The following is a 12588-nucleotide window of genomic DNA, read 5'->3' as shown; positions in this document are numbered from 1 at the left end:
CCTATCGACTGAGGCCCTAGAGCACCTGACCCATCCTCACAGCCCAGCGGTTCACCGGACACATCAGCCCACCGGCCCTCAACGGCCACCCCAGCGTGAGACGCTAACACCTGGGGGCCCCCGTGGGGGCCCCCGGGACCAGCCCCAGCTCCAGAGACCCCCACACCGAGGCTTCTGGCCCCACCCCGGCCATGCACTTGGCCTGCCGCTCGCAGAGACCCGGACACCCCGGAGCCGCCTTCACCCGCTGCTTCTCCAGAAGCCCCCAGGCCCCCCAGGGCTCCGCAGCTCCCATCGTCTCCAGTCTGACCCCAGGGCCCTGCTCCCCGCCAGCCCCCCGGCTCTGCCCCTGTGCGTCCCTCCCCAACAGTCTCTGCTGCAGCTGAGGCCCCCAGGCCACCTCTCCCCACTGACCCCGCTGGCCCAGGCTGGCCCAGGCCACCAGGAAGATGCTTGCCCCCAGGGCTGCTGTCTCCCCAGCCTCTGGAGGTGCCCCCAGCCTCTGCACACACCCCGCTCCCGCCCATGGGGCCCCCGTCTGGGCCGCCTGAGCCATTCTTGAGGCTTGCAGGTCCCTCAGACGCCCTTCCTGCAGGACCACGACCATCTCTGCCTCCAGACCACATGCCCCCGGGCACCTCTGAGCCCCAGCTGCCAGCAGCCCTGTCCCAAGACTCTGCTCCTCCCGGGCCCCTAGCACGGCTGAAACCTGCGGCTCCTGGCCCACCTAAGCCATCACTGAAACCAGCTCTATAGGCTGGGCCTGCTCCCCCGGGGTACCCGGAGCCCTCACCCAGCCCAGACTCCATCCCCTCCGGGCCTCCGAGGCCACCCACGTGGCCCACCCCACCTCTGGGTGCTTTCTCTCTGGAGCTCTGGGACCCATCCCAGAGACCTGGCTCAGACCCCATGGCCCCTGAGCCTCTCAACCCGTCTGTGTCTTCCAGGGTCCCACCAGGGCCTGAAGACTCACTGAGCCTGTGGCTTCTGGCATCAGACCCGGTCAGCCCCGCCGCCTGGGGGCCACCCTCACCCCCTTGCTCCCCACCAGACACTAGCGCTCCAGGCCTGCCGTGGGCCCTGGTTTTGCTGGGGTCGGACCCAGTCTCATCCCAAGGGCCTGGGCCCACAGCCTTGCCTGGAGCCCTCCAACCGGTGGTCCAGGCCCGGGGATCCCGGACCCCGCTGGAGCTGCGGCCCACCTCACCCAAGGCCCCCATGGACTCTGGGCCCTCCCCTGCCCTGAGCCCCCGTGGGCCGCTTCCCCAGCCCCTGGAACCCCCTGGGCCTCCGTCATCTGCCTCTGTCCCAGTTTCGGCCTCAGGAGCCCCGCACCCCTGGAGGAAGCTTTCAGCCCCAGATACAGGTGGCTCCTGGAGGTGCCGGCCTGCAGATGCCCCTGAGCCCCAGGAGCCCCTTGCATCCCCGTGGTCAGCAGCACTCCCTTTCTCAGAGCCCCGGGACTCAGGGCCCCCGCCTGCCATGGAGCCGGAGACCCATCCTCCTATAGGCTCCAGCGCTCCGGGATCCCCTGCCCCACGGCCGCCTCCAGCGCCCCCCGGGCCAGCCCTGTGGCCCCACCCTGGGCCTGCCATGCCTCTCCCCACCCCACCACTCAGGCCGTGCCCTCCCCTCAGCTCACCCAGGCTCCCCCCCTGCAGAATCTCTGACCCTTGCCCTTCTAAGGCAGCCCCCGCAGGACCAGCCTGGGCTCCCCACGGGGCCCGCTCCCCCAGCCCTCCAGCCTTAGGCTGCCAGGACCCCGCCTCCCAGGCTCCCGTTGGCTCTGCACCGTCTCTGCGACGACCTCGCTGTTGGCCTCCCGTGAGTCCCAGCCCGGATTCCAAGCCCCCTTCTACGCCCCCCGGAAGGCTCCAGTCCCCTTCTCTCCCTCTGTGGAGCTGGTCGACCCCAAGACCCGGGACTCTGCCTCCCTCCTCTTCCAGAAAGCCCTCTCTGGCCTGTCCAGGGCCCCAGGCTGCATGAGCTGCCTCCTCGTCCCCCGTCGAGGAGTGACCAGGCCCTCCCAGGCTGCCCCTGTCTGGGCTGGCTGTAGCCCCAGAGGCCAGCCCAGCTCTCTGGAGGAAGCTCCCTGTGGGGCCCCCCTCTCTGGATCTGTCCCCCTCCCCATGGGTTCTCCTGAAATCTGCTGGGCTCTGGCCTTTTGCCTGCCTCTGGTGGTCAGCGTCTGCAGTCAGAAGGCTCTTATCCTTCCCAGCTTCGGTAAGAGGTCACGCCCCCGGAGAGAGAGAAGAGAAAAGCCCTGTTAAATCAGGCTGAGGCGCCTCTCAGACCCCAGCGGTTTCCCCAGTTGCCTGACCCTCAGTTTCCCCAACAGAGAAGCAAGCCAGCCATCTCCGGAGGAAGCCAGGTGGGCCAGCTCACTGGTGGCTCACCCCATCACCGCCTCCCTGGTCCTGTACCCGAGGCCCCAGCCCACCCTTCTCGGTGGTTCAGGAGGACTTTGGGAGAAAATACAAAAGCCAAAAGCCATTTGCCACCGGCAGCTGCCTCGCTGTTTTTTCTTCCCCTTTGAATCAACTTGTTCTATTGCCTGTCTTATGAATGTCAACTTTAGTTTCCTGGGGTCACCTTGAATCCAGAACCCTAAGGGGGTTTAAGGATGTTCTCTGGCCTGACCCAGGGGCTCCTCACCCGTAGTGGACCTAGCCCACTATCCTCAGCCCTGGCCAGGACCCCAGGGCCACCTTGGATCTGTGCCCAGTGGAGCAGACGCCACTAGGGAGGGTGGGCTGGCCGTGGAGGGCCCGCACTGCAGGCGTGGAGAATGGCTCTCGGGGCCTGCCTTGGCCAAGGCAGGGAGAGCCCGGGGTCCCTACTCACCTTCCACCACCAGCCAGGCACTGGAGGCGTGGAGCTTGGTGCCCAGAGAGTAGAGGCCCATGTCGGAGAAGCGGACCCCTCGCACCAGCAGCCGGTGGGTCCGCCCATCCGGGGACACGAACACCTCGTACTTGTCACTGAGGTGGAGAGGCTGGTGCTGGAACCTCCAGGCAGCGCTGGGGCAGGGGTTGGACAGGGTGCACTCAAAGACAGCGTCCCCCTGCTCCTCGCAGCGGATGTCGGCCAGCGGGACCACCACGCGGGGCGGGATGGCTGCGGGCAGACGCGGGGCATGAGCCGACGCGGGGCACCGGGAGCCCGGGGCGCCCGGGGCAGGCCGGCTGGGCCACAGCTGCCTGCCTCACTTCGGACAGGTCACCCCTCACCCCAGGTGTCAGATTCTCCACATAAAGTGAGGAGTTATAATTAGGCTGTGAACAGTGAGACGCGGCTGTGAGATTCTGGAATTCTAAATCTGAGCCTTCTCTCCGGGGGCAGGTAGGTTCAGGAAGGAGACGGACAGGCTGAGTATGGAGGCTTATACCTGTCGTCCGACCAATCCTCACGACCACCTCCAAGGCAGGTGTTGCCATTACCCTCTATGAGGTCTGAAAACTGAGGCTTTACAAGCTAAATGGCTCCTGCAGCTAAGAGGTGGTCCAGCCAGAATTCACAGGCAGGCCTGGCTGAGCCCAGGGTCCCTGCCCCCTTCCCTGTCCACCGCGCCGGGCCAGCTGGAGGTCTCATCCTTTTAGCCTGACTCAGCCTCATCCTCCATGGTTTATCGGCAGAAAGCTTCCCCCACCCTAAGGGTCAGCCCCCTCCAACGCCCCTGAGCTGCCAGGTGCTGGGAGGGGGGTGGTGTGGTGGAAAGGGACAGAGTTTGATGATGGAGAGAAGTACCATTCCTGGGGGGGATGGGGGAGGCAGGGAGGGGAGGGGTGAGACAGTGGAGCTTCTTGCTGGGGGTCATGGGGGCCATGCCTCAGAAGGGAGGCTGTGGAACTGCGCAGCTCTGGCCTGAGAGGGAGTGGATGCTGAGGACGGACCGTGAGCGAGGGCGAGAACCCGCGCCCGGAACCCTCAGCGCCCAGCCCAGCACCAAGAGAACACGGACTGCAGCTTTTGAAAAGGGACCGTCAACATTTAACCGTCGGGCACGGGCTCCTCTCCTGGACCATCCAGCAGCCCCGCTGGGAGGTGTGCGTGTGCCCACCCAGACGCTCAGGGCAGACCACTCACCGCTGGCCTCCAGCTCCGTGGAAAAGACGTGGGCATCCTCCAACCAGACCTGGTAAATGCCGGCATCCTCTGGCTGCAGGTCCTGAATTTGGAACTGGTAGTGCTTCCCCAGACGCCGCAGACAGTGCTTGGTTTGGTTGTCGAAGCCACAGGGGACCATCTTGCCATCCTGGGGCCAGGGGAAGAAAAGGGGGGCGCAAGGCCTCCGTGGATCCACGGCTCCTCCTGCCCCCATCCTGCTTGCCGACGACCAGCCGTGCTCCCCACTGGCCTCGGCACCAAACGACGCGGGACCACGAGGGGTGGGGCAGAGAGGGGTGGGGAGGAGGCCCGGAGCGTGTGGCGGAGGGAAATACATGCCCTAGGAATATCCATGGCTCTGAGTAAATGATCTGCCGGCATTATGCAAGAGACACCCGAGAGAGCGCTGAGTCGGCAGGTGGGCTGGCGGAGCAGACCTCCTTCCCGAGCAGGGCAGGGAGGCAGCACGGTGGCTGGTCCCTCGTGCTCTCATTCATGAGGTACCAGAGTACTACCGGCGGCCCTTGCACACGCCCACTTCAGCCAAGCCCTGGACAGACTGGCTCCTTGCTGGTCATCCCTGACCCACCACAGTGCGCCTGGTGATTTTCTGACTTTGATGCGAAAGCAATGCACGTTCAGTAGAAATGCTGCTTGGAATTCTGATCTTTCCCAGGCTAGCGACGGGCAGTGCAGCCCCCATGGCCGGGTCACGAAGGTGACCCACCCAGACACTTAGAACGGCTCTGTACTAGGCCATCGTCTGTTTCTCACTTTGGGTACAGGCATGCCTGCTCAGTCGTTCAGGCGTGTGCAACTCTTTGCGACCCCATGGACTGTAGCCCACCAGGCTCCTCTCTCCGTGGGATTCTCTAGGCAAGAATACTGGAGTGGGTTGTCATTTCCTTCTCCAGGGGATCTTCCTGACCCAGGGATCGAATCCAGGTCTCCCACATTGCAGGCAGACGCTTTACCATCTAAGCCACCAGGGAAGACCATTATCAGCTATGCTGCTGCTGCTAAGTCGCTTCAGTCGTGTCCGACTCTGTGCGACCCCGTAGACGGCAGCCCACCAGGCTCCCCCGTCCCTGGGATTCTCCAGGCAAGAACACTGGAGTGAGGTGCCATTTCCTTCTCCAATGCATGAAGGTGAAAAGTGAAAGTGAAGTCACTCGGTCATGTCTGACTCTTAGCGACTCCATGGACTGCAGCCCACCAGGCTCTTCCGTCCATGGGATTTTCCAGGCAAGAGTACTGGAGTGGGGTGCCATGCTTTCTCCGATTATCAGCTATACTCCAATATAAAATAATTTTATTTTTAAAGCAGTACATGGGGGACCAGGGAGTCTCTGTAGGGCGGAGTTAGCCATGTGGATGGCGGGGAAGGCCATGGTGGACAGAGGGACAGAGGAAGGAGGTGAGGCTGGTGAGAGGTGGGGAAGGGTGCACAGGAGGAGGGAGCTGGGGGGAGGGCGCGCACACGCTCATTTGTCAGCGAGACGCCCCAAGAGACTGGCCGGTCCTGCCTTATGCTGGTGCCACAAATGAGGCAGCCAGCACAGAGAGGCAAGCGTCCTGCCTGAGGTCACACAGCCGGCAAGTGTGACCCCCCCAGCCCACCTCCTCTAGATCCCTGCCCCACCCCTACCTGGGTCACTCCTCGTGGGGCCCATGCAGAGGTGTGTCTGGAAGAGAGCTCAGAGGCGAGGGGTGCACTTCTAAGAACCCTCTTCTGACCCAGTGCCCTGGGTGGACACCCTGGACCTGACCGCAGCAAAGCCGGAAGGGGCTCCACGGGGTGCAGGGCCCACCGCCCGTGTCCTCACCATCCCTCACACGGATCCTCCCCGGGCCAGCAGCAGCCCTGCCAGGCCCCCTCCGCGATGCCTCAGGCTCACCTTGTACAGGTAAATCTTGCTCTCAGGACTCTTGAGGTCCAGCTCCAGGCCAAAGGTTGCGATCCCCTCCTTGTTGACTCGGACATGTCTCAGGTTGGCGATGGTATTGAGGTACTAGGGGAGATGAACCCGTCGGGGGCCCTCTGAGTGCGCTCCTCGGGGCTCCGGGTCCCCAGGCCCCAGCCCCCCGCAGCCCCTGAGCCCACGTGTGCTGGGTTACAAGGGGGAGGCGGGGTCCTGCGTCAAGGCTGTCTGCTCAGCAGGAAAGCTGGGCCCCCGGATGGAAGGTTGGATGAATCGCCTTCAAGCTGAAAACACTGTTCTCAAGGTGATGCAAGCAAGTGGCTTCGTGTTTCCAGAAGAGAGAGCAGACTTCTACTAGGGCTATATTAGACCCAGGGAAAACTTCCCGGCTCTCTTTCAGTTTGTAAGCGGCCGAAGCCGTCTCCCCGGAAGCCTTTAGAAATAAGACAGACCCCTACCGTCGGGTGATGGCGTGCTGACGGCAGTGGGCGGACCTCAAGCCTTTGCGGAGTTCAGTGCTTTAAGCACATCCTCTGACCACCGCTCAGTAAGGGATGCCTGTAACACCCACTTTACAAGGAAGGGAACCAAGACCCAGAAGCCCTAACTTCTCCAAGGCCCCAGATTTCAGCGAGTGTCCGAGCCAGGCTTCAAAGCCAGGACGCAGGTCCTTAGATGACGCCGCGTGGGGACAGGTCGGGGGCGGCCCCTCCGCGGCTGGCACTCCAGACGTGAGCTCCCCCGACCCCACCCCCCGGGCGCCCCCGGCAGCGCAGGGGCCGCGGGGCGAGCCGTACCGGCGCCAGCTTCTCCTCGCGCTCCTTGCTCATCCGCTGCAGCCGCCGCAGCATCCCGCGGAAGTCCACGATGCCGTACTTGAGGCAGAGCCGCTCGTAGTCCTTCCGGTCCGCCGTCATCAGCAGCTGCCACACCTGCTCCATGTCCACCTTCTTGGGGGCGGGAGGCGGGTCCCTGGGGAGCGGGGTGGGCAGGTCAGAGGCCGCGGGGCCCCCAGGGGCTGGTCACCCACCGGGCCGGCGCCCTGAGCGGGTGAGCGCTGCGCTGGCTTCCTGGAGGAAGAGGCCGCGGCGGCGGCACTGGAGGGGCCCAGAGACGGCCTCTCCAGCTCCCAGGAGAAACCCTCTCCTAACGACTGTCTTGCGGCTTTCAGACCAGGGTGTCTGAGGGGACATTATTCTGTGGCTCGAGTGGAGCACATTTTACAAACAACCCAGAGAGTGGAGATGATTTACTCAAGGACACAGAGCTTAGCACTGGAGCCTAGGGGCAGCGCTCCCAGTAAGCCCACGGCCAGCAGAAGCCCCGCTCCCCTGGCCAGCAGAAGCCCCGCGGGGCCTCCAGACGCCCTCCCCAGGACAGGCCCAGGCCCACCTCTTTTTCAACATCTTGCGGAAGTCCACCAGCTCCTTCCTGAAGTCTAGAAAAGGAAGAGGAATGAGCTCCAGCCTCAGGTGGGGCTCCGCGGGGCTCACACAGGCTTCTCTGTAGGAACCCCGGGGGGCTGGGGGAAGGGGGCTGGAAAGGGTTCGGGGTTCGTGACAGACCACCGGGCTTTGGAAAGGAGCCCACTCCTGTGGGCTGGTGATGTCCTGTGAAGCACCCCGAAGGCTTGACCAGGTGCGGGGAGCTGGCAGGGAGTAGCCCCTCCCCAAAAAACCCTAAGGAGGTTTGGGACAACTTTCCACCTACCCTCCTGGGGCTCCTTGGGCCTCTTCCGATTCTTCCGAAAGCCAACTAGACCATCAGGAAGAGAGGAGGTGGTTAATGTGGGCAGGTGGGGAGAGAAAGGAGAAACCCTGGTAGGATTCGAGAACCAGCGGAGCCCACCCCCAGTCCTCTCTAAAGTTGGTGGCCACCCAGGAAGAGGAAGAACACGGCCGAGGGTCCGGCTATCTCCCTCTCAGAGCGTGACCAAGGGAAGCAGCCTGTTCCCCATATCCTTCAGGGCGGCCCACTCACATGTCGACAGGGGTGGGGGTGGCGTGAATGTGGGGGGCAGCCGCTGGTGACTGCACACTGAAGGGCATCTAAGGGGCAGCTGTCCTCCCCCTCCACCTGAGAGCTGCCATTTCAGGGCCCTAGCCTGGGGGCATCAAATACGCCCCCCGGGGAGGCCGGAGGGCAGGCCTCTCGCCTTCCCGGCTGCCTTCGAAACCAGGGATGGCCAGGAGGCATGACCTGGGCAGTGGGCGTTGAGAGCAGGAACACACGAAATAAACGAGTGTTTAAATAATAATCTCCCTTCAAAATCCTAGCTTGCCACAGGTTTCCCATCTGATTTTTGCACTGGTTACCTTAACAAGACAAGTTACCTATGCCTCTGTCTCCAGGGGAGAAGTTCTCTAACTCAGTTTTCCTAAAACCTTAAAACTTTTACTGAAGAACAAAGAATTTACAGTGTACAGGACAATATGAATTTCGTGCTTCTTTCCTTGGAAGTACTATTTTCACAGTTGTAAGATTCTTCTTTGTTGAAGTATAGTTGATCTACAATAAAATATTAGCTTTTGTTTCTTGATAAAAGGACCAGATGTCCCAGGGCCACTCCTTCCCTGCTTCCTGCCTGCGCGTGGGTTAGCCGGCTCTGTAGCAGCCAGCCTGTGAGGTCGGGGTGGCACACCGCGGGAAGCGTCTGGCTCCCTCCAGCAGCCCCGAGCTCTGCCGGAGCCTGGATGCCACCCTGGGACTTGTCATTGTGGGCCTAGGAAAGTGGCTTTGCTTCTTGAGCCACACCGAGGAGGGTTTTCTGTTACTCATGCACAAAAGCATAACCAACTGAGAGATGAGATCCACTTTCCAAGACACGTTTACTTTCGATTCCTTGCTGACAATTTGAAATTTCGGAAACGAGCAAACCAAAGCAAAGCATGTCTGAGGCAGGATCTGGCCTTTGTGTTACCTGTCCCCCCCATCTCACCCCACTCCACGCAGACTTGTGCAAAGCAGCAGAGGCCAGGAGAGGAAACCGAAGCCCCCTGAGCAAGTTAGCAGAAGACTGGACTAGAAACCAACTTTCAGACCCCGACCTCACGCCTCAGGGCCGAGAGGACGTCACCCAGAACAGCTGCAGGGCCGCCTGCGGGCGTGAGCCTCCCCAACCAGGGGCAGAGGCTGCGGGCAGCGGATGAAGCCTGGGGCCCCACACCTGGCCGGGCTGCGCCTCCATGGCCCCCCACACCCTCCCAGCCTTGAGGCCTGACCCCCTTAGGGCTCTCCCACACCCTGAGCTCCAGTGGGGCAGGAGGGAGGGGGGCAGAGGCGGGGGGCGGGCAGGCCCACCTTCGATGACTGTGAGCCTGGCTGAGCACGTGGCCTCTCCATAGGCATTCACGGCAGTGCAGCGGTACACGTCCGTGTCCTCGCCGGTCAGCTTACTGATCTGCAGAGAGGCCGAGGGCAGGGGAACAGGGCTAGCCCCCCTTCCTCCAGTCACTGGACATAACTACGTCATAAAGATGAACAAGGCAAGCTCTTGTCTTCATGGACCTCACCGTGTTCATCAGGAAAGCAGACCCCGAGACCAAACCTAGGTCAGGGCTGCTGTGGGCAGAGGGTGGCTTCCCGGAGTCCAGCGGCTCCGGGACTAACTACCATCTCTGGTGTGTGCTGCAGGCCCCTTACCTAACCTTCCTGGACCTTAGCTTATTTACTTTTAAAATGAGGATAATAGAACATATAGAACCCTGGTCAGTGAGCTAGGATCTTGCAAGCTGTGCAGTGTGGCAAATAATATTAATAAAATAAATAAATAAACAAAAGAATTTGGCAGTTTCCTGGGAGTCCTTGGTTAAAACACCAAGCTCCCAATGCAGGGCGCATGGGTTTGAACCCTGGTCAGGGAATTAAGATACTGTGTGCTGCGCAGCGTGGCCGAAATAATAATAATAATACCCCAAAGCGGCGAGTGGTCAGGATTAAAATATACAGTCTAGGTCAGACGATTAGCCCGGGAGCAGCTCGTAGTAGCTGTTCTGTGATGTGTAACTGTAAATATTACTGATACTGACCTATATCGACTGAGTGCTCACTGCACGTCGGGCCTGGAGGAGGTTTATTAGCTAAACATTCAATGTTCATAAAAGCCCCATGAAGGAGGCACTATCATCACCCCAATTCACAGAGGAAGAGAGAGAGAATAAGGTGACTTTTCAAGGCTGGGGTGGTAACCCAGGCAGCTTGTTTCCAGGGCTTGAAGGAAGCTCCAGCTGTCAGCAGAGGTTGGCCGGCCTGCTGGTCTACCTTGGCTCTGGGAGGAGAAGCGAGGACCCCCGCCCGGGAGGACCGCAGCCCCTACCTGCAGCACGTGCTCCCTGCTGCCCGTGCTGGGCGAGACCTGGTACTTGCTGGAGCTGCTGAGGTCCCCTTTGGAGCAGTGCCAGCGCACCCTGGGCCTGGGCTCCCCGCAGACCACAGCCCGGAAGGTGGCGGTCTTCCCTGCAACCGGAAGAGGCAGGCGGGCAGTTTGACAGGTTGGGGGAGGACAGACGGGGATTTTAACGCATGCTCTCTGTGTTGCTCTGGGCACTTCAGCTGCTCATTCCAAGAGGGGTGCCTGCCCTGGGTTCTGGGGACCCGAGGTCCCCAGACAGGAGCGCAGTTTCAGGCACCCCAAGGACGCCCCCGCCCCCCCGCCGTCTGTGTGTGCCCCTGAGGGCCAGGGCGGGGCAGGGGCCTGAAGGACTCTTCGGGGACTGGGAAGGGGGAGTCCTGGGTGGGTCCTGTGTCCACTCTCTGGGGGGAGGACCGTGACCTTGGAAAAGCCAGGTGGTGGTGCTCGAAGGGTCCGGTCCTGAGACCCGAGGTTCCAGCCTCGGGAAAGAGCCCAGCTCCGTCCCTGCCTGGAAGCCGGTGGGGCGGGGGGTGGGGGGGGTGCTTCCTGCCCTCAGGCCCCCAGCCCCACCGGGAGTGGGGAGTGTCTCGGCAGAGAACAGTTTGCAGTAAAGATGCGAGTCCCCCACCCCCGATGAGAGACGCAGTTTCTCGTGACAGCGTTGTTGGAGACAGAGTCAGATCTAGTCGGGGAGGGGGCGTTATTTTCCTTAGGTGAGAACGAGGGGCCCTGAACGGGCTGGGGGCCTGTGCTGGGGAAAGGGTGCCCACTCACCCTCCCCACGGCCCGTTCCCTCTGCTTCCCGGGCTCCATTCTCTGCGGGCCGTGGGCCCTGGGGCTGCTGTAGGGCGGCCCCATTTCACTCCGTTTCGAGGGTGCCTCTGCAGAGCTGCTTGTGGGCTGGGAGAGGGAGGGTCCCAGGGCCGCCTCATGAGCCCCTGCTCCCCGGCTCACCACACCCCCACCCTCCTTCCCAGATGCCTGTCCCGGGGTAGGCCTGCACCCCTTTACCTCCCTTCTCCTCAGGCCCCGTGCCCTGCGGGGACCCGGCACCCCCAGGTGTAGGGTGAAGTGGCGGACACGGGTTGGGGGCTGGGCTGGAGCAGGCCCGGGGTCCCCCGTCCCCTCCAGTCCCCTCCCGGGCCTCACCCTCCTGCAGTGCCAAGGCGATGGGCCTCTGCACGAAGTCGGGTGTGCTGCAGCCTTTGGGCACCTCCTCCACCAGCTGCCAGATGTTCACGCCCGGCGTGGAGGACTTCTTGAGGGACTTCCCTGGATGAGGTGACCGGAAGGGAGGTGGGCCTCAGCTTAGACCTGTCGCCGGAGGGGCAGCTGGCTTCTCAGCTCCTCTGGGGAGAAGGGCTTCGGGGTTTTCTAGCAGGTGTGGCGGTGGTCTTCCCATGTGTGAGTGCCGCCCCAGGGGAGTGGCCATGGGTGCCCTGGGGAGACCCCAGGAGGGTCCCAGGAGAGGGGGGTGGGGAAGGGAGAGTGGAAAAGGGCTCCTGGTGGGAATCGGGGCCCATGGGGGGGCTCTGCACCCCAGATTCAGGAAAACAAGTTCAAACCCAAATCCGGAACTAACAAGGCACATGCTCTTTGCCCTGCCCCCCGCCCTCTCCTGGCGGGCGCCATGTGGGGTGAGCAGAGTGGAGGGGGCGCTTCTCCCACCTGCCATGGTTCTGGCTCCTCTTCGGCACTGACTGATCTGAGAACAGAAGAGGGGTTGCTGAGAAAGGTCCAGGCTGGTCACCCCGTCCTTCCCATACTTCGGCACCCTGGCCGGCCGGGAGCTCCTCTCCCCCACTCGCTGGCCCAGCATGGCCAACCTCCTGGAGACCAGGGAGGGTAGGGCACTGCCCGCTTGGAATCTCATCCAGGGAAAAGAAACCATGGGTGAGCTACAAGCTGTGCTGGAGATCTGGCCTGCTGGTGGGGCCCCAGGCCCAGAGGACGCTCAGAGCGCGGCACACAGCCATCCCCAAGTCAGGAAGGCTAACTCCAGACCTCAGGGTCTCCCAGCTGTTTCCTGCCTGGCCCCTTGACCGGGGATGAGAACTCTCCAGCGGCATCCCCTGGGACTGTGGGCCCCTCCACCAGCCCGGAGAGTTTCGAGGAGGGCCCGCAGCCCTCCAGCTCCCACCCCACCCAATCTGGAATCCAGATCACCAGGCCTGTGGGCAAGGATCCCTAGGCTGCCCGTAAGGTCTT

The 12588-nt window shown here is 62.4% G+C and overlaps 1 protein-coding gene across 1 annotated transcript in view; it reads right to left on the bottom strand.

Moving 5' to 3' along the window:
* Positions 1 to 12199, bottom strand: part of LOC138090318 (immunoglobulin-like and fibronectin type III domain-containing protein 1) — a 53855-nt gene extending 41656 nt beyond the window's left edge. Inside the window, exons 1-11 of the mRNA XM_068985805.1 lie at positions 12049 to 12199; positions 11530 to 11652; positions 10345 to 10484; positions 9330 to 9429; positions 7740 to 7784; positions 7422 to 7467; positions 6827 to 7001; positions 6006 to 6119; positions 4087 to 4255; positions 2845 to 3117; positions 2173 to 2218 (exon numbers count right to left, since the gene is read on the bottom strand). Coding sequence (XP_068841906.1) covers positions 2173 to 2218; positions 2845 to 3117; positions 4087 to 4255; positions 6006 to 6119; positions 6827 to 7001; positions 7422 to 7467; positions 7740 to 7784; positions 9330 to 9429; positions 10345 to 10484; positions 11530 to 11652; positions 12049 to 12199 — 1382 coding nt within the window. The remainder of the gene's footprint in view (positions 1 to 2172; positions 2219 to 2844; positions 3118 to 4086; positions 4256 to 6005; positions 6120 to 6826; positions 7002 to 7421; positions 7468 to 7739; positions 7785 to 9329; positions 9430 to 10344; positions 10485 to 11529; positions 11653 to 12048) is intronic.
* Between the last annotated feature and the right edge of the window lie 389 nt (positions 12200 to 12588).

The sequence above is a fragment of the Capricornis sumatraensis genome, chromosome 14, assembly GCF_032405125.1.
Source record: "Capricornis sumatraensis isolate serow.1 chromosome 14, serow.2, whole genome shotgun sequence".
Classification (NCBI taxonomy): Eukaryota; Metazoa; Chordata; class Mammalia; order Artiodactyla; family Bovidae; genus Capricornis; species Capricornis sumatraensis.
This window is presented reverse-complemented; position numbering and strand designations above follow the sequence as displayed.